The sequence below is a fragment of the Sorex fumeus genome, unplaced genomic scaffold (genome assembly GCF_029834395.1).
Source record: "Sorex fumeus unplaced genomic scaffold, SorFum_2.1 ptg000037l, whole genome shotgun sequence".
Classification (NCBI taxonomy): Eukaryota; Metazoa; Chordata; class Mammalia; order Eulipotyphla; family Soricidae; genus Sorex; species Sorex fumeus.
The window spans coordinates 19,570,962-19,596,514 of NW_026606094.1; the positions used below are offsets into that span (position 1 = coordinate 19,570,962).

Here is a 25,553-nt window from a genome sequence, read left to right on the forward strand (position 1 = left end):
TCCATGTTTTACGTCCCAGCATGCCTCCCAGATAGGGGGACAGATGTCTGTTGGATGGAGGAGCTCTTTCCTCTGATCTTCGAATAGGCAGGGAAGGTGGAGGGACCCACACCTGCGCGTGACGCCCAGCTCCCCGGGCTGCTGCCTTGCTCCAATCTGAGGAAACAGCCCAGCCAGAGTCATTCTGTGCTTCCTTCTGCAGCACTCATGTTGGTGGCTGCTAATTGGGTGAAACAGAAATATAAAATATGCTCAGGTACTCTGCGGGGTACTGCTAACCAGCAAAGCAAAGCAGGGCTTGGTAGGCAGCCGGGTCATGCCCAGGAGGAAACCCCGAGTCTCTGCATGTCTCACCCAGACTCCATTTCTCTGAGCTCTCCTTGGGGCCTCTCATCAGGACAGCAGCTCTGAGCTTTGGGGTCCTGTGGAGGCCAAGTAGCTGAAGTCAGGCTCCAGTTCCCCAAACCTCTGTGGCCAGGCTGCTCTGTGGCTCCAAGCGCAGACCCACTAATCACATTGTTGGTCCCCTTGGAAGGCACTTCCCATCCTGAATTATTCATTAGCATAAACTATCAAGTATAATCAAAGGCCCACCCAGAATAACAAAGACATTCCATTCACTCAAGAAAGATCAAGAACTTAAAGGCAGCCTCCTGGGAAGAGGGGGCAGAGCCAGCCAAATACTTTATTATGAAATAACCCTGTCTGGTTTGTTTCCCTCTTTTTAAGAAAGCTAACAGCCAAATTTGAAAAACATTGTTCTGAATTAGAGACAGAGAGACAGACACAGAGAGTACACATAGGTGCACATATCTTTTTTAACTTTTCATCTTCAACTTATATCCCCATCTCACCCTGCTTTTTAAAATTTGTCTTCTTTTACTTGAATTGTTTGCTTCATTTTTATTGCTAGCACCATGAAATACTTATTACAACAGGTGGGAGGTATATGTGAAATATTGTCAGTGCCTCAGAGATAATCTGCACTTCTGAAAATAATATGCAGATTCTCCTGCATCCCTAATGGAAGCTCTGGGCCCCAGTTCTGATTTGGGGCAGAGGGAGGGGGTGCACACTCTCGACTGGAGAGGTACCACTGGGTGTGGAAACAGAATTCCTAATTATGTTCTGCCTCTGGGGCTTGATTGGGAAGAAACCTAGGAGTGGGTAGTTTTCTCTCATAGCCGTGCATAGAATCACTCAACCAGGGAACTCTTCTAAGTTTGGTATGACAGTATCTTTAAAATGATTTTGAGGCCCTGGGAGATAGTCCAAGGAGGAAAGGTGCTTGCCCTGCCTAGATGTGGCCCAGAAAACAAACAGACCAAAAAAAAAAAAGATTTAGATACCCCTTCAACTTGAATTTTCTTTTGTAAACTGGCTTAAAAAAATAATTTCCAACCTAACTCACATTTTAATTTTCTTTATTCTTTTCCTTTCTTTTTCTCTCTATTTCTTTTAAAGCCACACCTGGGTGTAACCAGGGTTTACTCCTGGCTCTGCACTCAAGATTCATTCCTGGTGATGTTCAGGGGACTATATGGGATGCTACAGATTGGACCCGCAGCAGTCATGTGCTAGGCAGGTGCCTTACCTGCTGTACTATTGCTCTGGCCCCTCACATTTTCACTTTCTACCTACGTGTCAGTCCCCTATGCCTATATTGAGTGCCATCTGCTATATCTGTTGTTTTCCCTGTTGTTTTCCTTGATATTTCTCTGCTTTCAGCTTCTGAATAAAGATGAAAGATTCGGCACTGACCTCTTTGCTACTAGACTTGACATTTTAAACCAATTAGACAAACACACAGCTTGTTCTTATGACTTCTTTGCCTAATATATAAATGGATCGTGTATTCTTACAGTTATGTGTTTTTTTAATCTATGGCTATTTTATAATGAAAATTTTATCTGATTTCATCAGCTGCTCAACAAATTGCTGCTCAAGAAATTCAAACTACAATATCTGTACCATTCACTTTCATCCATTGTATCTATAAATCCATGAATAAAATCTAATGTATCTATGCAGCATGAGATTTTTTTTCTTTTTAATAAAACCGTGAGCTGATGGACTGTGGTTTGCACATCTTTGTGTTGCTTCCTGTGGACTGTGTCTTAATATCATAATTCTTTTCTTCAGTAAGTGACTTCAAACCTATGCTACAGCTAATCTTAATCAGATCCCAACTCTACAACGACATAAGGGAAAGGTGAGGGCTAGAATGGAAAGAGAAAAGGAGGGAAGGAAAGAAACTGAAACAAATATGCTGTAATTGTCTTTCAGTGTTTCTTTTTCACCTGATCAGCAGCCACCAACTTGTGCTGCAGAAGGAAGCACAGAATGACTCAAGCTGGGAAGTTTATGGCATATTGCCATAGCAATCTCAGTTAACTGAGGAGGATAGAAGATGCGTGTTTAAGGCCTCTCCCACCCTTCCTTTGATGTGGCTCTGATTGCTATTTCTAAAACAGAGTTGTCATCCTTAGAGTTCTGTGAGTTGTCAGAGCAAAGGCAAATGTCGTAGGTGACACCTAGAAGTCACCTAAGGGGACAGCAGGATCTCCTTAAAATGTAGACAACAGGTCAGAAGTGAAGGTGGGGCCAAGTTCGTGGCTCAGTGTGAAACACTTTCCTGGCATGTGTTAGGCCTGGGATCTGAACCCTGGCACCTCTCTCCTCCCACCACCCTAACTCCACCTTTGTACCTAGGGTTGGGGGTGGGGGAAAGAAATAAAATATGCCAAAGGAGCCCTTAACTTTGTTGGTATTGGAAATGAAGACACTTTTGTGGGGGTAGTGCCTGGTGAAGTGTGGCTTAAATCGGATAGCTAGAAGTCACCTGTAAGAAACACGTAGTGTAGTATATATTGGACAATATGCAAACCAAAGAAAACAGACTTTCTCAGGTCAACCCTCAAAACATGCACATGAAAGCACATCTCTAAGCACAGTGGGACCGATGCAGAGAGCTGAGCCTTGAAATGCTCTGATACAAAAGAGCTATCTGCTGGCCCGACTGCAGATAGAGACTATCCTAGAAAAACTATCAACTTCTCCAACGATCTTCCCTGAACATGTATTTTAAAAACAAATATTTAATGTTGTAAGAATCTTTTTTTTTTTTTTGAGGTGGGAGGTAAGGAGCACCTTACTTAGCAAACTCAGAGATTACTCTTGGCTCTCAATTCAGTGGTTACTCTTGGAAATACTCAGGGGACCATATGCAATGCTGGGGATCAAACCCTGGTGAGCCGTGTGCAAGGCAAACACGCTACCTGCTGTACTACTGCTCCAGCCCCACATTGTAAGAATTTTGCCCAAAGGATCCCTAGAATGGTGCTGTTTCCTTTCTTTCCTTTTTTGTAGTTTTTTTTAGTACACCTGGTGGAGCTCAGGAGCTCTTCCTGGCTCTGTGCTTGGGGGTTACTCCCAGCAGTGATCAGGGAATCACACAGTGCTGAGGATCGAACCTGCGGCTCTGAGTATGTGGACTTTCTCAGCTCGCCACAGGCTGATGGAGGCAACTAGGAGCCATTGGGCTGATGCTCTTATAGAAAATGTACAGACATAACGGGAAATCATTTACTTCTTTGTCTAAAATAGAAAAGTCACACACTAGACAATAGAGCCCTTAAAAATAATTGTTTCTTTGTAGGGGGCTTCCAAGTAACGCTCAGAGGGCCCTTGGGGCCCACTCTTAGTGATGCTGGGGCAACCAGGCTAAACATTTCAATGTTGGTGATTAGTAACATGGTGTTGTTCGGTAGTACTGTGGACACCATAGTCACGTTGGGGGGTGGAGTGTGTAGGGATCAAACTTGGGGCCTTATCCATGACAGACATGAGCTTCTGACTCCCGGCTCTCTCCTTGGCCATCCTCAAAGCAATTTTGCTCCCCATGCTCAACCTCCCGACACCAGCTGCTAGCCTCCAAAGTTCTGCTGTGTTTTTTGATGGCTGCACTTTTTAGCAGGGTTAAAGTGTCACCAGATGCCTGGTCCTGACTGAGTATGTGAGTGGGAAAGGGTTGTCAGAAGAATCTTAAGAACACCTGACAGTGAGTGTCATTATTTGCCATCAGGTCCTCCAAAGATAAACCTCTGGCAAAACCGTATACTAGAGTAAATGTAGTCATTTATTGATGCTTTTATTAGTGATAACCCAGTTACAAGGCTGATTAGATACTAGACAACAACATTTGCCTTTGAACTTATTTATGTCAGCTAGATAGTATAAACATCTGTGTTTCTAAGTCATGGTTCAGTTAGCAGAATAATATACATGGGTGTACGTGTCTTCTTGGAACTATTTTGGAAGGAAGAAATGCTATATGTACTTTAATCAAAAATGGTACACAATTACTAAGATACCAACTAAAATAAAGCAGAGGGACTGGAGAGATAGCGAAGTGAGTAGAGTGCTTGCCTTGCACAAGGCTGAACTGGGTTGCATCCCTAGAATGCCCCATATGATCCCCCGAGCCCACCAGGAATGACCCCTGAGTGCAGAGCCAGGAGTAAGTCCTGGGTATGGCCCCCTCAAAAACAAACCAAGAATCCTATTCCAAATTCCTTCTGAGTGGGCATGTGTTTTGGAGCATAACAAAATGCATGGCGAGACAAGCCTAGAACACAAACTTGCTTTTTGTGAAGCAAGTTCTATATTTTTCTTAAAAGTTATGTGCATGTAGCGTGGTGTTAAAGAATTTAAATATTTCAAGATAACTGTAGCACTGTCCTTCCATTGTTCATCGATTTGCTGGAGTGGGCACCAGTAACCTCTCCATTGTGAGACTTGTTGTTACTGTTTTTGGCATATCGAATATGTCACGGATAACTTGCCAGGCTCTGTTGTGTGGGCTGGATACTCTTGGTAGCTTGCCAGGCTCTCAGAGAGGGACAGAGGAATTGAACCTGGGTCAGCCGCATGCAAGGCAAACACCCTACCTGCTGAAAATTAAAATTACTGAAAGTATGGCTATGAAGGCCTTTCTTTTTAAAAGATGAGGTAGGTTTGGCCATATACTGATAGATGATATAGCAGGGAAAGAAAGCAAACGTGCAGTACCACTCCTAATATGTACATCCAGGGGTCAATAAAGGTACAGAGTGCCTTTTATTTTTGCTTAAATGCTATGAGAAGAGAAATGTAACTCTTACGGAAAGGGTTAAGAGCAAGGGATGAACACTTGATGGGCAAGGACCTGATTTCAATCCCTGCCAACACCAGGCTGGCTGAGCAGTACCAGGGTTGGCCCTGGAGGGGCACTACATCCCTGGGTCTGAGAATCACCCTGCTTCAGAGCATCTTCCACTCCCAAAATAAAATAAGCATGAGGCGCCTCAGCGAAGGGAAATGCAATCCTGGAGGGAGATTCAACTCTGGGAGAGTTTAGGATTTTCTTGAATTTTCAGTCATCAATAAAAGCTAAGCATATGCACACAGAAATGAAACAGCAGATGTTAGGATAATAAAGGTTAAAAAGGTAACAAAAATTAAAATTGGCATTAACCTGATGCAGAAAAAGGTCTGTACTATTGATATAAATGAGTCACAAGTACTAGCTTTCTTTTACACTGGTTGTTTACAAATCAGAACGCAGACTGCACACCAAATGGCAAAGCCCCTAATACATATGGAGCACTGATGAGTCTTTTCTTTTTAAGAGCGTGACCACTTGCAGCTTATGAGTACAAGCCCCAGAGAGTCTGAACTGGCATTCTTTTAAGGTATTGACACCCAAGCAAGGTGAATGGTGCATCAGCTATTGTTGGTGATAAACAGTAAAGCGACCAAAGATGTTTCTTTTCTCTCCATCTTGTCCTCCAACAATAGGAACTAATTAAAGTAATATACGTGCATGTGATGTGTACGCACATAAATGTGTGTGTGTATTTTAAAAAAAAATTTGCTTGGATTTTGTTCTTTGTGTGCTGGGTTCAAATCCAGGGCTTCAAACATGTGAAGCTCGACCCTTGAGCTATCTCCTTGGCCAACTGCAACTTCTTTTTGGTTATAACCTCAAATACAGAGTAAGTTTAAATCTTTCCTACCCACACAAAAAAGATTTTTCAACAAGTTAGCCACTCCATATGTGATTTAACTATCTACTTTGTAGATGATGGTTCGGCTAATCTTTCACAGAAGGCAATTTTTCCAAAATCATATCAGTCAACCGTTAGATTACTTCAAAAGTCTTTATCTTTCAAAAGCATTTCCAAATCATTTCTTTGCTTGTTGCATCATTACTGCAGATGTCACCTTCTCCCCAGACTCTTGTTCCCTTCAGAGATAGAAGAAATACCCTCTCAAAGAGCTGGGAGTGTTTGCGGAACAGAGATACTGTCCCAGTGGCTAGATGCAGAGTGCAGACAGGTGAAAAGAAAGCCACCTTATCTTTTGAAGTTCTGGTAAGCAAGATGGAATTTTATTGTACATCTATCTGAAGAATTCCAAATCTATTTGGAGGATTTGAATGACTGGAGTTAAGCAAAATGAATGAATGGAAAGACATTATATACTTTATTGAAATAATCTATAAGTTGTTTTTGGGGACAGTGTATAAAACAATACCACCTCTTCTATTCTTTGTGCCATTCTGGTATCTTGTGACAAACATGGTGTTTTCATTTTAACCTTGTTCAGTTATGCTGAAACTCAATTATTTTCTAACATACCTTTTATTTCCTGGTAGAACATGCTCAGTAATTTCTACTAATTTAAGAACCAGAAGATAAGATTGATTAATAGCAAAATATAAGTATCAACAATTTTTATGGGTAGGATGTTGGTGTAGAATTTCAACCACTTCCATAAAGATTCTGCTAGCAACTCACTTAAATATTTGAGAAGCCCTTTGACCAGGGTCAAGTAAAAATTCTTCCAAAGAATTCCCTTTTAAAGTTTAAAAAAAAAGAAAAAGAGAAAGAGTCAGGTAGCACTGAGAGAAACTAAGCTATTTTCTAGTGTCTGATGATTTGCATTTGAATTTGCTAGCAACACACTCACATGATATATATAATAAACATGTCTCTATATTCAGAGGCATACATAACTATCCAAATAAGGATTATTAATGCACAATCTTGTTTCTTTTAAAAAATGAATAAAATAGATCTTTGTGAAAATTTTAAAAGGATAAGAGAAAGAAAAGAGAAAGCTGTGACATTATTAAGGATCTTAATAAATTAGAAAAGCCACAGTAAATAGAAATTTCTTAGCTGGGTGACATATACACTCAAATCCATGAGATTTGGTCTGACTAATATCTCACCTTCTTGAAAGACATTAGTACCTCCCACCCTTTCTGAAACTGCAGTGATAAAGACCATAACCATCTGCTTGCTACATAGAAAAAATAGTATTTTTCTTCTCTTTAAGAGTCTCACTGAGATGGCTTTTGTAAAGTAAGGAAGTGACAGAATAGAACATCTACATAAAATTAACTAGTACAGAAAAAATTATATAACATCTACATAAAATTAACTAGTACAGAAAACTATATACATTTTATAAAAAGTATATTATATATTTATATAAATGACATAAATTCCATGTAAATGATTTATTTACATGGGAATACAACATCATGAAGAAAAATAAAGGGTAAATGTACAAATTTTAAAAAATGCAGGAGTTTAAGCACACAAGAAGTTAGAAAAGCCCAATTTCTATTTTATTAAAGGTGGAAGAAAGTAGTAGGTAAGAAAAGAAGGCTTTAAAAATTTGTCTATGGGCTATTTCATCCTCTTCCCCACCCCCGGGGAAACTTTTTAAAAAGTGCTTAAGAGAACCATTAGGATTGACTGCATGGCTCAGTATAGTGTTACCTGACTGAGGAAGTATTTTCTTGGACAAATTTAGGGTCAGGTCTAACCCTCTATTTCTCTAAAGATAGAAGAAAGCCTGCAAACACACTATCTTCAAGTTTTCAAAGAAAATGTAAGTAGCTTAGACTTAAAGGGACAAAAAAAATTCTATCTACTATTTATCCAAGAGAAAAAGAAATTTTATTTTGTTAAAAAATATGAGCAATAGAAAAAAATACATTTAGTTACATATGTGTTCATGTCCTGTTCATCCATTTTTGATGAATTCCTACATGTCAGTTTAGAAAATGTCACATTTGCTTAACAGAAGGAAGATCAAATTTGATAAAGCATGCTGATAAATTGAAAGTAGAATGGCATTTGGAGTTGGAAAATAAGAATTTGAGTTGCTTCCCTTTATTTATTATAGTATATAACCATGGCCTTAATTATACCTACTAATATATGTGGGCTGGAGTGATAGCACAGCGGGTAGGGCATTTGCCTTGCACGAGGCCGACCTGGGTTCGATTTGTCCATCCCTCTTGGAGAGCCCGGCAAGCTACCTAGAGTATCCCACCCAGACGGCAGAGCCTGGCAAGCTCTCTGTGGCATATTTGATATGCCAAAAACAGTAACAAGTCTCACAATGGAGACGTTACTGGTGCCTGCTTGAGTAAACTGATGAACAACGGGAGGACAGTGCTACAGTGCTACTAATATTTGTGACCTTAACTTTTCCATTTAAGCAGAGATATATTGCTTTACTGACCTAACAGAGTCAATATACATTAAAAAAAGCCTTGTGAATTCTAAGGTCTTGTTGAAGGGGTTCAAAGAGAGAAACTTTAGCATTCAATGTAGCATTGTATCAGTTTGAGATTATAGTTGTTTCCAAAATAAAAATATTTGTTCTCTCTCCATGTACGCCCCCCAGGTGTCCTCAAGGACCCTGGAATGTCTGGCATCCCTGAGCCTCTTCCTGTTCATCCCCAACGCTGTGCCGGTCTTCTTTCCCTCCCAGCTGTTACCCAGCACACACACCAGGTACCCCTGGGGACGTGGCCTCTTCAGAAGTGGGCGTGGCTTCTGTAGAAGTGGGCGTGGCCTAATTTTGGGCTGGCCAACGCTCACGCGGCTGTAGGTAGTTTAGTCATACCAAGAAATCTAGTGTAACAACTTAGTCCCCATACCTACACACCAACATGAAGAAACAATGCAAATCTACACCATGTGGGGAGGACGATGAAGAGTCCAGAAGCCTCAGCAGGTGCTATTCACCTAAAGGACCTCTCTGAGAAAGAATTAAGATATGAAGAAATGAAGATGTTCAATGAACTCAATGAAACAGTGAGTCCAATAACGTGAGAGAAACAATCGAGAAATTACGGGAAGAAATGAGAGCAGAAATTGGAAAGCTACGTACAGAAATGTCACAAATAAAAGATTCTGTAGATGAAATAAAAAACTCAGTCTGTTCCGTCAACAGTAGAATGACCACAGCTGAAGACAGAATCAGTGAGCTGGAAGATCAGCTGAACCAAGCCAACAGGCAACAACAAACAATGGCAAGAGACCTCAAAATAGTTCTAGAGCGAATCAGAGTCCTAGGAGAGGATTCCAAAAGAAACAACATTAGAATCATTGGAGTACCAGAAGGTCAGAGAAACAATCCCAATGAAAAACCACAGTTAAACAAATCATTGCTGAAAAATTCCCAGAGCTGGACAATGCAGCCATTCAGATTCAAGAAGCCCAAAGGGTGCCAGTTAAAAGAGACCCTAACATAAACACTCCAAGACATATCATAGTTAGAATGATCGATGCTGCTGATAGAGACAAAATACTGCAAGCAGCAAGGTCAAAGAAGGAAATCACATACCCTTAGATTCACAGCAGACCTATCAGAGGAAACCCTCCAAGCCTGAAGGCAATGGTGGGATACAGTGAAAAAACTCATGAAATGAATGCTTCACCAAGAATACTCTATCCAGCGAAACTTTCACTCAAACTCGAAGGAAAGGTACACTATTTTCTAGATAAACAGCAGCTCAGGAACTTCATATTCTCAAAACCAAACCTAAAAAAAGGGCTAAAGGGGCTACTATAAGACAAGACAAACCCTACAAGCACAACAGACTCTTACAGAAAGATGACACAAAACCCCATAACAATAATCTCTCTCAACGTCAACGGTCTAAATTCACCAATTAAGAGACACAGAGTGGCAAAATGGATTCAGAGACAGAATCCAACATTCTGCTGCCTACGAGAAACTCATCTCAACAGAGCAAAGTTAAAGGATGGAAAACAATCCTGCAAGCAAACAGCTCCCTCAAAAAAGCTGGTGTGACCATACTGGTATCTGACAACATAAATTTCAGGTTGAAAAAGATTAGAAGGGACAGCAACGGCCATTTTCTACTTATCAAGGGATACGTACAACAGGAAGAAATCATACTCTCAAATGTATATGCACCTAATGAAGGAACAGCTAAATATTTAAAACAACTGCTAGCAGATTTTAAGGAGGATATTGCTAGCAACACAATAGTAGCCGGAGCCTTCAACATTGCCTTATCACTTCTGGATAGATCAACAAAAACAAAACTCAGCAAGGAAACATTGGCTCTGAAGGAAGAAATAGAAGAGAGAGGGCTATACAGGGCTTTACACCCCAAAAAGAAAGAATACACATTCTTCTCCAGTGCAGATGGAACCTTTTCCAAAATAGACCATGTGCTAGGCTACAAAACATACCTCAATAGAATCAGGAAGATAGAAATAGTATCAACAATCTTTTCAGACCGTGATGCACTGAGAATAGAAGTGAATCACACACAGATAAGGAAAACCAAATCAAACACCTGGAAATTAAACAACTGAATGTTGAACAACGAGTGGGTCAGGAAGGAAGTCAAGGACGAAATCAAAAGATACCTGGAAACAAATGAGAATGAAGTCACGAGCTACCAGAACCTATGGGATGCAGCTAAAGCCATGTTAAGGGGAAAATTTATAGCTCTGCAAGCATTTCTCAGGAAGGAAGAAAGGGCCCACATAAACAACTTGATTTTACAGCTCAAGATCTTAGAAAAGGATCAACAAAAGGAGCCCAAATCGAGCACAAGGAAAGAGATCATAAAACTTAGAGCAAAAATCAACGACATAGAAGCCCGAAAAAACAATTTAAAAGATCAATTAAACCAAAAGTTGGTTCTTTGAGAAAATAAATAAGATACATAAACCACTAGCAAGCCTCACAAAGAGAGAGAGAGAGAGAGAGAGAGAGAGAGAGAGAGAACTCTAATAAACCAAACCAGAAATGAGAAGGGGTATATCACAACAGAAACCAAAGGAATTCAAAAGATCATCAGAGACTACTTTGAAAGTCTTTATGCCATGAAACAAGAGAACCTAGAGGAAATGGATAAATTCCTGGATTCCTATAATCTCCCAAGGCTGAATCAAGAAGATCTAGAGTACCTGAATAGACCTATTAACATCAAGGAAATTGAAACTGTAATCAAAACTTCCCAAAAAACAAAAGTCCAGGTCCAGATGGATTCACTAGTGAATTTTTCCAAATATTTAGAGTGGACCTATTGCCAGTTCTTCTCAAGCTTTTCCAGGAAATTGAAGAAACAGAAACTCTCCCAAACAGTTTCTATGAAGCCCATATCTCTCTAATACCAAAAGGAAACAAAGACCCCACAAGAAAAGAAAACTACAGGCCGATATCTCTGATGAACACGGATGCAAATATTCTCAACAAAATACTAGCAAATAGAATTTAACAACAACTCATCAAAAAGATCATACACCATGACCAAGTGGGATTCACCCCCGCGATGCAAGGATGGTTTAGCATTCGGAAATCAATCAACATAATCCATCATATCAACAAAAGAAAAGATAAAAACCATATGATCATATCAATAGATGAAGAGAAAGCATTTGACAAGATCCAGTACCTGTTTATGATGAAAACTCCTGGCCAAAATGGGTATAGAGGCGACTTTCCTCAATATAGTTAAAGCCATCTACCACAGCCTACAGTAAACATCATCCTCAATGGGGAAAAACTGAGAGCCTTCCCTCCAAGATCAGGGACAATACAAGGATGCCCACTCTCTTCACTGCTGTTCAATATAGTACTGGAAGTACTTGCAATAGCAGTTAGGCAATAAAAAGATATTAAGGGTGTTCAGTTAGGAAAGGAAGAAATCAAGCTCTCACTATTTGCAGATGATATGATACTATATTTAGAGAACCCTAAAACCTCTATCAAGAAACTCCTAGAAACAATAGACTTGTATAGTAAAGTTGCAGGCTAAAAAATCAATTCCCAAAAGTCCATGGCTTTCCTATATGCAAATAGTGAGAGAGAACAAAGTGACATGAAAAAAATCCCATTCACAATTGTGCCCCAGAAAATCAAGTACCTAGGAATCAGCCTAACTAAGGAAGTAAAAGACCTATATAAAGAAAACTACAAAACACTACTTCAGGAAATAAGAGGACACGAGAAAATGGAAAGATATCCCATGCTCATGGATCAGGAGAATTAACATTGTCAAAATGGCAATACTTCCCAAAGCACTGTACAAATTCAATGTGATCTCTATAACCATACCCATGACATTCTTCAAAGAAATGGAGCAAACACTCCTGAAATTCATATGGAACAATAAGTCCCCACAAGCAGCTAAAGCAACTCTTGGGAAAGAGAAAATGGGGAGGAATCAACCTCCCTAACTTCAAACTCTACTATAAAGCAGTAATAATTAAAACAGTCTGGTGCTGGAACAAAGGCAGAGCTGCAGATCAATGGAACAGGGTTGAATATACTGACATCTCCCCCCAAACATATGATCATCTAATCTTTGATAAGGGGGCAAGAAAAGTGAAGTGGAGCAAGGAATGCCTCTTTAACAAATTGTGCTGGCAAAACTGGACAGCTAAATGCAAAAAAAAAATAAAAATAAAAATAAAAAAAATAGGCTCAGATCTCTGCCTAACACCATGTACAAAAGTAAGATCAAAATGGATTAAAGACCTTAACAACAGACAGGAATCCATAAGGTATACTGAAGACAAAGTTGGCAAAACCCTCCATGACACTGAAGTTAATGGCATCTTCAAAGATGTCATGCCACTGGCCAAGCAAGTGAAAACAGAGATAGACAAATGGAACTGTATTAAACTAAGAAGCTTCTGCACCTCAAAAGAAACAGTGACCAAAATACAAAGACAGTCTACAGAATGGGAAAGGATATTCGCACAATACACATTCAATAAGGGGTTGATATCAAGGATATCAAAGTAATGGCTGAACTCCACAAAAAGAAAACATCCAACCCCATCAAAAAATGGGGTGATGAAATGAAAAGAAACTTTCTCAAAGAAGAAATCTGAATGGGAAAAAGGCACATGTGAAAATGCTGTACATCATTAATTATCAGGGAGATGCAGATCAAAACGGCAATGAGATATCATCTCACACTACAGAGACTGGCCCACATCCAGTGTTGGTGCAGATGTGGCGAGAAAGGGACCTTCCCTCACTGCTGGTGGGAATGCCGACTAGTTCAGCCCTTTTGGAAAACAGTATGAATGATCCTCAAAAATTTAGAAACTGAGCTCCCATTTGATCCAGCAATACCACTCCTGGAAATATATTCCAGAGGGGCAAAAAAGTATAGTTGAAGTGACATCTGCACTTGTTTGTTCATTGCAGCACTCTTTACAATAGCCAGAATCTGGAAAAAACCTGAGTGTCCGAGAACAGATGACTGGTTAAAGAAACTTTGGTACATCTATACAATGGAGTACTATGTAAATGTTAGAAAAGATGAAGTAATGAGATTTACATACAAGTGGTACTTCATGGAAAGTATCATGCTAAGAGAAATGAGTTAGATAGAGAGGGACAGACATAGAAAGATTGCATTCATCTGGGGGAACATAAAGTAACAATATAGGAGACTAACACCCAAGAATAGCCGGGATTAGTACCAGGAATTTTGCTCCATGGCTTGGAGGCCAGCCGCACATGCTAGGGGAAAAGGCAGCTCAGACAGAGAAGGGAGCACCAAATAAAGGATGTTGGGAGGATCCTCCCAGGATGGGAGATGCATGCTGAAAGTAGACAATAAACTGAATATGATTGCCACTCAATGCCTCTTTTGCAAACCATAGCACCCAAAAGAAGAGAGAGAGAACAAAAGGGAAAGCCCTGCCACAGACAGGGTGGGATGGGGGGATAGGGGGTGGGAGGGATACTGGGATCAGTTGTGGTGGAGAATGGGCACTGGTGGAGGGCTGGGTACTTGATCATTGTATAACTGAAACCCAAGCGCCAAAAATGTATGTCTACAACTGTAATTCATGGTGTTTCACTAATAAAAATTTTAAAAAATTGTAAAAAAAAAGAATTTGTTCATATGAAGGTTAAAGTTGTTCAATGCCCATTCTGGGTAATACAATCTCTGTTGCATTGTTAAGAATGATTTATATATAATGGATATTTCTTACATTTGGGAATTTTGTCTAGATACAATTTGGAGCCTGTACTAAAATGTTAGGAATTATGTAAGGAACTATTAATTTAAGATCCCTGATATAAAATAATTTATCTCTTTACCGAAATTCCATAAAATCTACAAAAATACGTGGTATGAGGGAGAAAATATTCTCTAAGTAGGAGATAGGTAATTTATTTTTATTTTTTTATGGAAGAAGATAGGAGATAAGAAGAAGCAATAGAAAAATATAACAAAATAAGCCCATTTTTTGAGAATTAAATTCGTATATAGGTTAAATTTTTCATTAAATATTTATAGCTGCCATGAATGACCTCTCAAGCTGACATTTGAAAAGAGTGATTAAAAAGCTTTAATTTCTGTGCAGTTAAATGAATGTTTTCCCTCTTCCCACTTTAATTAAAAGTTACATGGTGCTACTGGGAGCTTATAATGCCATGTATCTTCTGTAGACAAATGGGAAACTAGTACTTTTAAAAAAAATGCTTAAGTAAAAAGTATAAGCCAGTGATTAAAGATGCCTGCCTTGGTTCTTTTATCTCTTTTTAGATCAGGGAGAGCTGACTATATGGCTTTATAGAAATGCCAAGCCAATACTTTAGGATTAAATTTAAGTTAATGCTGTATGAACCAGGCTCACAGAAAATAAAAAACTGAACATGATGGCTCAAACCCTTAAGAGATACCTAATTCAGTAAAGTATACTGACTTCCAAAGATTTCAATGTAATTGAAAAACAGAATAAAATAGTGTGTCAACAGAACTTAGAAGAGATTATTAGTTTTGACAGGTGCATCTGGGACAAAGTGAAGCACTTGTGAATGTTTGGCGAGGTAAGCTCTACACAGGCGAAGAGTAGAGGTAGGGCAGGTAGTCATAAAAGCTGAAGCTGAGTCATGAAAGTACCCAACATCCTCGTGCAATGGTGGACTAAGCAGAGTTTTCACTAGAATGTAATCTCTAATAGGGCAGGGACCATTGCATCTTTATCCACTGCCAGATCAACAGGGTTTAGAACAATGTCCAGTACAATGAACAAGTGTACACTGGGTGCTTCATTTCTGATTTTTTTTTTCACATAGTTGTTCATGACTGGGTTTTAGTCACATAATGTTCCAACACCAATCTCTTCTTACACTGGGTACTTTAGAGAAAGAATGGAGAAAGATGCTGGAAATGCAGCTTGAATCCAGACAGGTTGCAGTAAACATAGATGACAGAGTACACTGCAAATTTTTGGAGAAAAGCACAAAATAATCTGCTGTATGTTTTAATATTAAAATCCTGGAAACAATGGGTCCAGGGATGTGGATCAAGTGACAGAGCACATCAAATCTGGGGTTGATATGTGGCACCCGGTGTCCCCAACACCACTAGTATGGCACCTATAATAGTTAAAAAATAAATCAAATTAAGGTGTGATACTTCATCACACGAAAAAGACAAAGTACACAATGGAGGCAATGTATATTGATTTGTGAGTTGAGATGATAGATAAATTAAGATTAAAAAGTATTAGCACTATAGTTGAAAAGGAAGCTCAGACAGAGAAGAGAGCACCAAATAAAGGGTGTTGTGAGGACCCTCCCAGGGTGGGAGAAGCATGCTAAAAGTAGTCTATAGACCAAACATGATTGCCACTCAATGCCTCTCTTGCAAAACACAGTACCCAAAAGAAGATAGAGAGAACAAGGGGGAATGCCCTGCCACAGAGGCAGGGTGGGACGGGGGGCATGGAGGGTGGGGGGGGGATGCTGGGACCCGTGGTGGTGGAGGATGGGCACTGGTGGAGGGATGGGTACTTGATCATTGTATAACTGAAACCCAAGCACAAAAATTTATAAGTCTATAACTGTACCTCATGGTGTTTCACTAATAAAAAAATTAAAATAAAAACAAACCACCCCCCCCAAAAATAGTGGTGGGATGGTGTTTGAATATTAAATGTAATCAAACACTGTGAACTTTATAAAATAAAAAAAAATACAAAAAAAAGTATTAGCACTAGGGGGGGTGGTGCTGCCAGCAGGTCAACTTGTACGTGGGGCAAGTGCATCAGCAGCCTGATGGTGCCTTCTGGCTTCCTGATACCCCAATGTTGCTGCATTGCCTCTGGTCAGATGCCAACAACTTAGGACTGAGTTTCCTGAGAAATTAAATGGCCAAAAGTTAGGTATGTGGGAGCCACGCCCACAAATCACCTCTGCTCAACAATTCAAGCTCATTTATCGAATTTGCTTCAGAGACATATAGATAAGTCTTGAAAGAGATCAAACACTGCAGTTAATCTCAGACCTGTGCAAGGCTGGACAGACCAGGGTAAATTGAAGCGGGGGGGCGGGGGTATGTTAGCCTGATGCCCACCCAAACAGAACCCCTGGCAGTTGCTTGCTTTCACAATCCAAAATTGACACCACGCACCTTGTTGGACTCCACCGTCTCAGAACAGACCTCACTGAGATATAATCTGTTGAAAATCTTGGTATGCGGATTTTGTGACTGAAATTCTCCAGGCTTTCTTGGGGTCAGGATAGGCTACCTCCCCCCACATCCCTGTACTTCTTGGAAGCCTTAGCAGTCACTTCCACACCCCAAAGCTGACACTCAGTTAAAAGCTACTCCAGCCTTACCTTTTCAATAAAAATATTGAACACCCTGTACACATATGATGACCTCTTGATATACCTGTATTGCAAGCCGTAATGCACAAAAGGAAAAGGAGAAAGAAAGAAGAAAAGTGTCTGCTAAAGAGGCAGATTAGGAGTGGGTGGTGGAGTGTTGGGGGATGGTGGGAGTGAAACAACAGACATTGGTGGTGGGAAATGTACACTGGTGGAGGGATGAGTGTTAGATCATTTTATGAAACCCAATCATGAACAGCTTTGTAACTGTCTATCTCATGGATATTCAATTTAAAAAAAAGCAATGTGGAGTTCATGTCCACTACAGTCAGCTTAGTCAGTGGATAAATAAATATCAACATTCCTACATTAAAAACAAACAAACAAACAAACAAACCAGTATTAGCACTGCAAAGAAGTGTATGGATATGGTGGTACTGATAAGACTTAAAACATGATGCAAGGAACGAGCTGAGGTAACAAAATGAGTTAATGATGATTCTAGTGACCAGGAGAATGGTGGTACCATTACGAGAAAAGTTAAAGAGGCAAATTATCAGTTCTGGAATAGTGAAATATAACTTTAACTTTACTTAGAATTGGAGTTATACGGTGTGTGGGGGTGAAGGTTGCAGGTGCATTCAGCCAACTATTACTTATTCTGAGCTCACTGACACCAGAATTTTAGCCATCAGCCTAGCGGAGGTGGACACAGGAGTCTATGCTTGGATGAAAAAAGGAGGGCAAGAACCACTACAGGTGCTGGGGCTACTCCTGGCTAGGTGCTCTGGGGATCACCTAATGGGAATCAAATACCAGGTCTCTGCCATGTGTGCACTCCAGCCTTCTGAGCTATTTCTCTGATCCAAGGGAAGAATGAAAAAAGCAAACCTTTTTTGGGGACTAGTACTGTTTGTTGAAAATCACTATCAGCTAAAAGGTAATAATTTCTACGACTGGCACGGGTTTGTAGGCTAGTGGTCAAAACCCACTACTTAAAAAATGGAAGCTAGAACTAAAAAAGTAAGTAAAGGCCCTCCCATTGATCATCGGAAGCTAGAACTAGAGAGATATAATACAGGAGGTAAGGCATTTGCATTGCACGTTACTAATCCCAACTGGGATTCTTGGCATCACATCAGGCCCCTTGAGTACTATCAGGGGTCACTCCTGAGTGCAGAGCCAGGAGTAACTCCTGAGTACCGCTGGGTGTGACCTCCCATTACTCTCCCCCTCCCCCAAATTAATAAAATGGGGCAGCTAAAGGAAGGAAGGTGTATAAACTATTCAAACTTGTAAGACTTTTCATAATCCTGTAGTTCTCTTTTGGAGTAGAGATAAATAATTTCAAAGAAGTGTAGAAATGAAGCTCTTCAAAACGAAAACTAAAAAGATCCACACATCTTACAAAGTACCAAGGAACCAGTCAGGACGAGCAGAAAATGCAAATAGAAATACGGTTCCTGCCTTAAATCCACTATAGTAACTAAGTGCATCATTTAGGAACTTATATGCCTTCATCCCTCACATGAAAATAGGAATTTATTTTTCAGAAAGTGGATTTTGGAGACCAAAACACCAGCATGATCTTAGCAATATACTAAGTGTTACTGAGGATATTTAAAAATCAGACATAATTATTGTCCTCAAAGACATTACAAAGTCATCTTGAGCTAAGAGCAACTCACACCAATGTATTTACTTAGAGCAGGACTTCTTAGACTTTTCCCATTCCTGGCCGCTTTCCAATTCAGAAATGCAACATGAGCAAGCACTGCCAGAAACCCTTTCCTTCATTATGTGTCCAGTTTTCTTGTCTGTGCTTGTGTGCTCAGAAACCTTTTCCTGTTGTCTAATTATCTGTAACCCCCATATTCAGTTATACAGCCCTACATGGGCTGAGAGCCAAGTTGAAGAGGCTAGGACTCGGAGTTTCAAACAAGGGGCAATATTAAAGATGCACACACGTGCCAGCCATGATGGATCAGGAAAGCAAATGCAGAAGTACTCTCTCTCATGAATTTGAGTTGAAGTTCTCCTGACAGTGAGCCAAGTTCTTTCCTTCAAACACATACTGGATGATACACTCATTTAATTTATTATTAAATTGCCATAAAGCAATTTTGCTGGTTTAAACGACATTTATCAGAAGTAAGGCATTTCTTTCTTTCTTTATTTTGGTTCTGGAGGCACACTTAGCAATGCTCATGGGGTTACTCCTGGCTCTGCACTCAGGAATCTCTCCTGGTGATGCTTGGGGGACCATAAGGAATACCCTGGGTCAGTCATGTGCAAGATAAATGCCTTGCCTACTGTACTATCTCACTGGTTTCCTCTTTACTTTTAATTTTTTCTTTTGGGAGCGGGCACACACTTGGCAGTGTTCATAGCTTACTCCTGGCTTTGCAATCAAGGTCACTCATGGCAGGGCTCAGGGGACTACCTGGAATGCTGGGAATGAAACCTGGGTTGGCCTTGTACAAGGCAAACACCCTGGCTACTGTACTTTTGCTCCGACCCCAGGACTTAAGTTCTTATAAAGAAATCTCTGAGGTTCTAGATTGTGATAATTTGATCATTCTTTTTCTTAACCTTTGTAAATAGGGGGTCTCCTCACTGGTGCTCAGAGACGCAGGGATGGAAAATGGCTCACCAGGAAGTACTGGTGTGGAGGCAGAAAAAGGCACATAATATCAGGTATGGTTCACCCTTTTGTACTATCTCCCTGGCCCTACAACATTCCTGATTCAGAGAGTGAAAAAACCTCACAGAAATTAAAAAATTATGAATAAATGCAAGCAAACAATAATCCATAAAATAAGATACTAAATTCATCCTTTTGGGGAAGATTTTTAACTTATATCTGGGGTTCGGGAGGTAGTTTTTGGTGCTGTGGGGGACTATCAGGATCCAATGGTACTTGTGGTGTTGTGTGGTGGGGATCAAACATGCACTGTGTGCATGCAAGGCATGTACTCCAAATCTTTGAATGATCTTCATGTTTTGATGGTATTTTAAGACATTGTTAAAGGAAAAGAAGGGAAATTCAGGAAAGGTACATTTCTTCACTGGATGGGTTTGCTGCTATAGGTAAAAACAGAATTTTTCTTATAATAAATCAACAGACATTATTTTCTCTTTTTAGGGGAAAAGTGATCATTTGAGAGGTTTGCAAAATAAAATGTGTTCCAGTGGACTTCCTCAAACTGTCTGACTAATGTAGACAAACTTTATATTCTTCCTAGATCTCTTGTAGATTTGGCAGAAACATTGAAATCATAATTTTCTCTTATAACACATACTGTCAAATCAAAAGATACCAAAAGACAGATAACAAACTACCAAGGGAAGAGCAAATAAATTCCAAGTAATAGGGGCGACTAAATCACAAAAAAATGAAAAGTTGCTTGGTTTTGAGCAGAGTTAGGAACTTCAAAATTAATTTCTTTTCAACTCTTGAAAATAAAAAATTTCACAAATATAGGCTATTGCACTGAAAGATGCCGACATGTCACACCCACTTGCTAAGGCTGAGGCTGAAAGTGAGAGAGGTTACTCTTTTGATCAAATCATATGCTTTATTCATAAAGGGGAATAAAAGAAGTACTAGTACATAGCACATTCCAGTGAAGAGGAGAAAAAAAGTTAATCAATTCAAGTCAATTTAGCTGAGGGCATTTTTCCATGAGTGTTGAAGCCTTGCATGTGTCAGTCAGCTAAAATTACACTAAAATGTGTAAGCTCTCTTGTTATTTTAGAGATAATTCAGGAAGCAAAACAAAACCCCAATTTCTCTCTGCATTTTAAACATGAAATGCTTTAACCTTCGGACTTGTTTACTTTCTGGTTTTAGGATCTTCATGTTTTGTCTCCTATTTTACATAATTAAGTTTTTAGAATAAAAAGTTAAAAAACCACACCCACTCACCCACATATACACATTAATTTTGTATGTCTTTCCAGTGCCCTGTTCGTTCATTTAAACTATTCTTACCAATCTATGTTTTTGAAGCTCTTCTCTTAGTACTCTATCTTCTGGTAAAACATCACACAGCAAAAAATAATTATCTTGTTCTTCTGTTGAGAGATTAGAGAACATAAATGAGAAAAATGCTTACCATATTCTTCCAGAAGAATTTACAAAGGGTGAGTACAAGAGCCAGAGAGATAGTACAGGTATTAAGGCTCCTCAGCAGCAAAGGCTGACCCTGGTTCAATGCCCAGATACCCAGCATCACACAGCGGCCAGCAACAACCCCAGAACACAGAGCCTGGAGAAGCCTCCAGCACCATCCATTGGAGTCTCTCCTGTCGCCTGCCCCGCTACCAATGTGAACACTTATGCACGTCCACTTACTTATTTTCTCTCTATGTGTCTATCTAACCATACATCTCTTCTCTGTTACATAGTCTTTTAGTTCTATTGAATTTAGGAGTCATAAACACTGTGATATAATTTTAGCTCTCATAAAAGTGAGAGAATTCTAAGTGAAGAAAGAAAGATTATTATTTTTTTTAAAAATTGGAATTGTAGTAAAAAGATGGTAGTCAACATGTATACTTACCAAACGGAGCTGTGGAATTGATTCTTATCACACTACAAAAATCTGTAATGGGCTGTTCAGTGAACCGTTTCCTCCAATATAAAATGTACCTTAGAAAAATAGAAAAGAACATTTGGTGAAAAGATTTGGAACACAACTTTCTTTAAAATGGAAGGTTTTGGGCCAGACAGCTCAAAGTCTGAATGCAGGCGAAACAGTCTTTGCATGTGGAATTATGGGGTCAGTTCCTGACACCATATAACCCATGAGCATCCAGGAATGACTCTTGAGTCAGGAATCGTCCTGAGCACTGTCTTAAATTACAAGATTTTATAAGAACATTCAATTATTCCACAGCCACAAATCAAATATTGACTGGAACTGCAAGGAAATTTGTAAACAGAAAGGGAGTAGAGTATTGTAGAAATATGAAATAAATATTTAATGAAATGAAATTATCATGTAAAGGCAAAGTAATGATTAACTTTACTATTTACAAATTACAAATTACAAAGCCCGACCAGGGCTCCGGCAGCCAAAGACCTCCAGGACCAACCACCACCATGCTGAGACCACTCTCCGCACACATGAAGGTACTGGCAGAGGGACAAAGTCATGCGGGTTCCGGGGCCGAGATCTCCAAGCCTACTCGGATTTGGGCCGAGCATCCTTCACCTAGATCCTCCAAATTCCAGTAGGCGGGGGTCACACCCACCAACTGGCCCCCTGGCGCCGTGTAATCCCATCAGCGGCCAAGACTCAGAGACTATAAAAACCAGCTCCCGGACATCTTATTATGACATCTTATTATCTCATTCCTACTTTGGACAAATTGGCAGGCTACCGAATGTAGCCTGCCCACACGGCAGAGTCTGCAAACTCCCCGTGGCGTACCCAATATGCCAAATACCAGTAACAATGATGGGTCTCATTCTCCTAAAGAGCCTTGAATATAATCTCAGGGCTAGGATGAAGGAGACGTTACTGGGGCCTGCTCGAGGCAATCGATGAATAACAGGATGATTTGTGATTTTGTGATTGTGTGATTTACAAATTCAACGAACAAGCATATGGAAAAGTTAAAATGAATTACTTTTATGTGACAGTGAAGTTTCTTTGAAATCACATCCAACTTTATGTGAAATTAAAATGCTACAATGGGGCGTAATGGGCCGTCCTTCACGCCCGACCGAGGTCACCAGCTGCCCCCCACTAGCGGCTCTCCAGCACGGCCACGCCCCGGAGGCACAAGGACTTAGCACAGAGAACCACCCGCTTGGAGCAGAAAAGCAAATGGACTATGTGTTAAACCGCGCCAGCACGCCTGCCCGGAGGGGAAAGGGTGTTGACCCGCCTGCCTGCTCCTCTCTGGAAAGAAAGATGGCGGACGCACAGGAGCTTTGTGGACAGTAGGTTTGAGCCGCGGTTGGGGGCGGCAGGGACCTCATGGGAAGGGGGGCGTAATGGGCCGTCCTTCACGCCCGACCGAGGTCGCCAGCTGCCCCCCACGAGCGGTTCTCCGGCACGGCCATGACTCCAGAGCACAGAAGCCAATCTCTTAACTATCTAACTTTTAATAGAAATTCTTCCAGGGTTAATAAGTAAAATAGCAGAAATCCAAAACCGTGCGGCTGCTATGGTGGCCTCGCGACATCATTTTATTCTTAAACCAAGTTGTAGAAAGCAAATCATTTCACAACGCTGTTTCAGCATGTCTGATTGGAGGGGGGGGGCCGTAAACTCGAAACAATAATTGTGCATCTTCTATCGAAACAATGTATCTAGCCAAAGTAGATAGAGTATTAACTAGAACTAATCTGCCTCACAGGAATTGGGAGGGGTGGGAGGTGGGGTTCTATTGGGGTTCGCGGTTAAAAATAAGTATTGGTAAAGGGAAATGTGTTTGATATTTACATGACTGAGACCTAAACCCGAAAGCTCTGTAACTTTTCCCACAGTGATTCAATAAAGAAATAAAAAAAATGCTACAATGATTAAATAGGCTTTATCACACCATTTCCCATAGACAAAAACTTAGTTATCTCATACATAAAAAGAACACAGGTCATAATTGTAATGCAATGGGAAGTCAGTGTAAATTCATTATTACAAGATATAAAGATTTCCTATGTCCACACTTTATGCAATAAGGAGGTAATTTTAGCCTTTGGTAAAAACAGCCAAGCTCACAAGCACAATTCGTATATTCAAAGTAGAGTTAAAGAAGCTCACTGGCAGTGCTCTGCATTCCAGAATTTCTAGCATCTCAACTTGGGTTGTAATTCCCTCTGTTTCTCTGTGGTATTTCATAATCTCTGTTCTCTCTCATATTCTCTAAATAAGACCATTTCACTTTAAAACAAAAAGCATAGCACTCAGTCATGCATTTCTGACGAGAGGGAGATGATCACATTCAGCAAGGTTTTCTTCTCCCCATTTATCTAACAAGATTTATATTGGCAATTGCAATTTCATTTATCACATGGAACCAAATAGAAAATGCAATCTCTTTCGTGGCAAGAAAGGAAATGGAAAGTCTGACTATAGCTGACAATTTATTCGCTTACTTGAGCTGATGGATAAAAAAGGAAAATTTCTAACAAAAAACAATACCTGTGAAAGAGAAGGGACAGAAATAAATGAAGTACTTAGAATGAGGAGAGATTTCGACACGGTATTTTATTTGGTAGGGGGCACACATACTTAGAGATCACTCCTGGCAGGCTCAGGGGACTGTATATGGTGCTGGGATACAACCCAGGTCAGCCACATGTAAGGCAAGTGCCCTCACTGCTGTACTATCACTATGGCCCTGGACAATTTTTTAAAATGCTTTGATTTAAGACTTGTTATGAGCTATAAGTGAATGGTTTAAAATTCTTTCTTTAATCTGGGATTTACAAATAAATATTGGTCCCTGGAACAATGATAAAGGTTTTGCCATCTTGAATTGCAACCACTTAAAAATCCTTCCTAGAAGTGAGCCCTGTGAAAACTCACTACAGCCAGAAGGCTCCTGACCCTTCCCAGGAGAAGTGTGCCAGGCTGAGCACTGCTCCTGCCAGACGAGTGAGTATTTGCAGTGGCCATGCCTGAATTACCCACTCCCTTCCCAAGAGAGCAAGGGCTTAGCTCACCCACACTGGCTCTGCCAGATGAGCCCTGTGACGACTCTGTGTGGTCTGGTGGGCTCCAGCACTGCAAGAAATAGTCTGACTCACCACAAGGCACCCATAGGTACCAGATAAGAGTACTCACAGACACTAGCCTGATTTATGTGAATGGGAGCATTGGATGGCTGCTATAAACACTTGGAATCCACTTTTAGCTTCTCCCAAGGACCAGTAGGATATTTACCTTGCACCCAACTGACCTGGGTTCAATCCCTGGTATCTCATATGGTCCCCCAAGCATCATCAAGAATAATTCCTGAGTGCCGTGCCAGGAATAAGCCCTGAGTATAACCAGGTGTGGCACCAAACCAAACCAAACCAAAAAAAAAAAATCATTAAATTCCCTATCAGATTTTTCAAATAAAATTTTACAAGCAAGAAGGGAAGGGAAAGACATGTGCAAAGCAGTAAATGAATAGAATCTGTTACCAAGAATCTTCTACCCTGCAAAGTTATCATTCAGATTTGAGGGAGTGATAAAAAACATTCTCAGTCAAACAACAGTGAAGATATTTGCTGCATATAAATTAGCTCTGCAATAAATACTGAATGGTCACCTATAAAAACAAACAAAAATGTTGAATAGCAAAAATGACCAAAATCCTCATAGAAAATGGAAACAAATTCATTCTTATCAATAATTTCTATAATTATCTACAAAAAATTGGATGACACTCTTCTATCAAAAGGCACTCTGATAGACACTCTTCTATCAGAGGCTGGATAGAACAGGAAACACTTGAACACTCCTGATAAACATAGGCTCAGAATAAAAGGCTTGAAAACAATCATATGGGTTAATGGCAGATTAAAAACCTAGGGACAACCATATTTGTAACAGATCAAATAACATTAAAGC

General features: G+C 40.1%; 1 protein-coding gene across 1 annotated transcript in view; it reads right to left on the reverse strand.

The window, feature by feature from the left end:
• Positions 1-25,553, reverse strand: part of ZNF277 (zinc finger protein 277) — a 140,959-nt gene that overhangs the window by 27,769 nt on the left and 87,637 nt on the right. Inside the window, exons 3-4 of the mRNA XM_056118002.1 lie at positions 21,543-21,631; positions 20,972-21,054 (exon numbers count right to left, since the gene is read on the reverse strand). Of these exons, the coding sequence (XP_055973977.1) occupies positions 20,972-21,054; positions 21,543-21,631 (172 nt within the window). The remainder of the gene's footprint in view (positions 1-20,971; positions 21,055-21,542; positions 21,632-25,553) is intronic.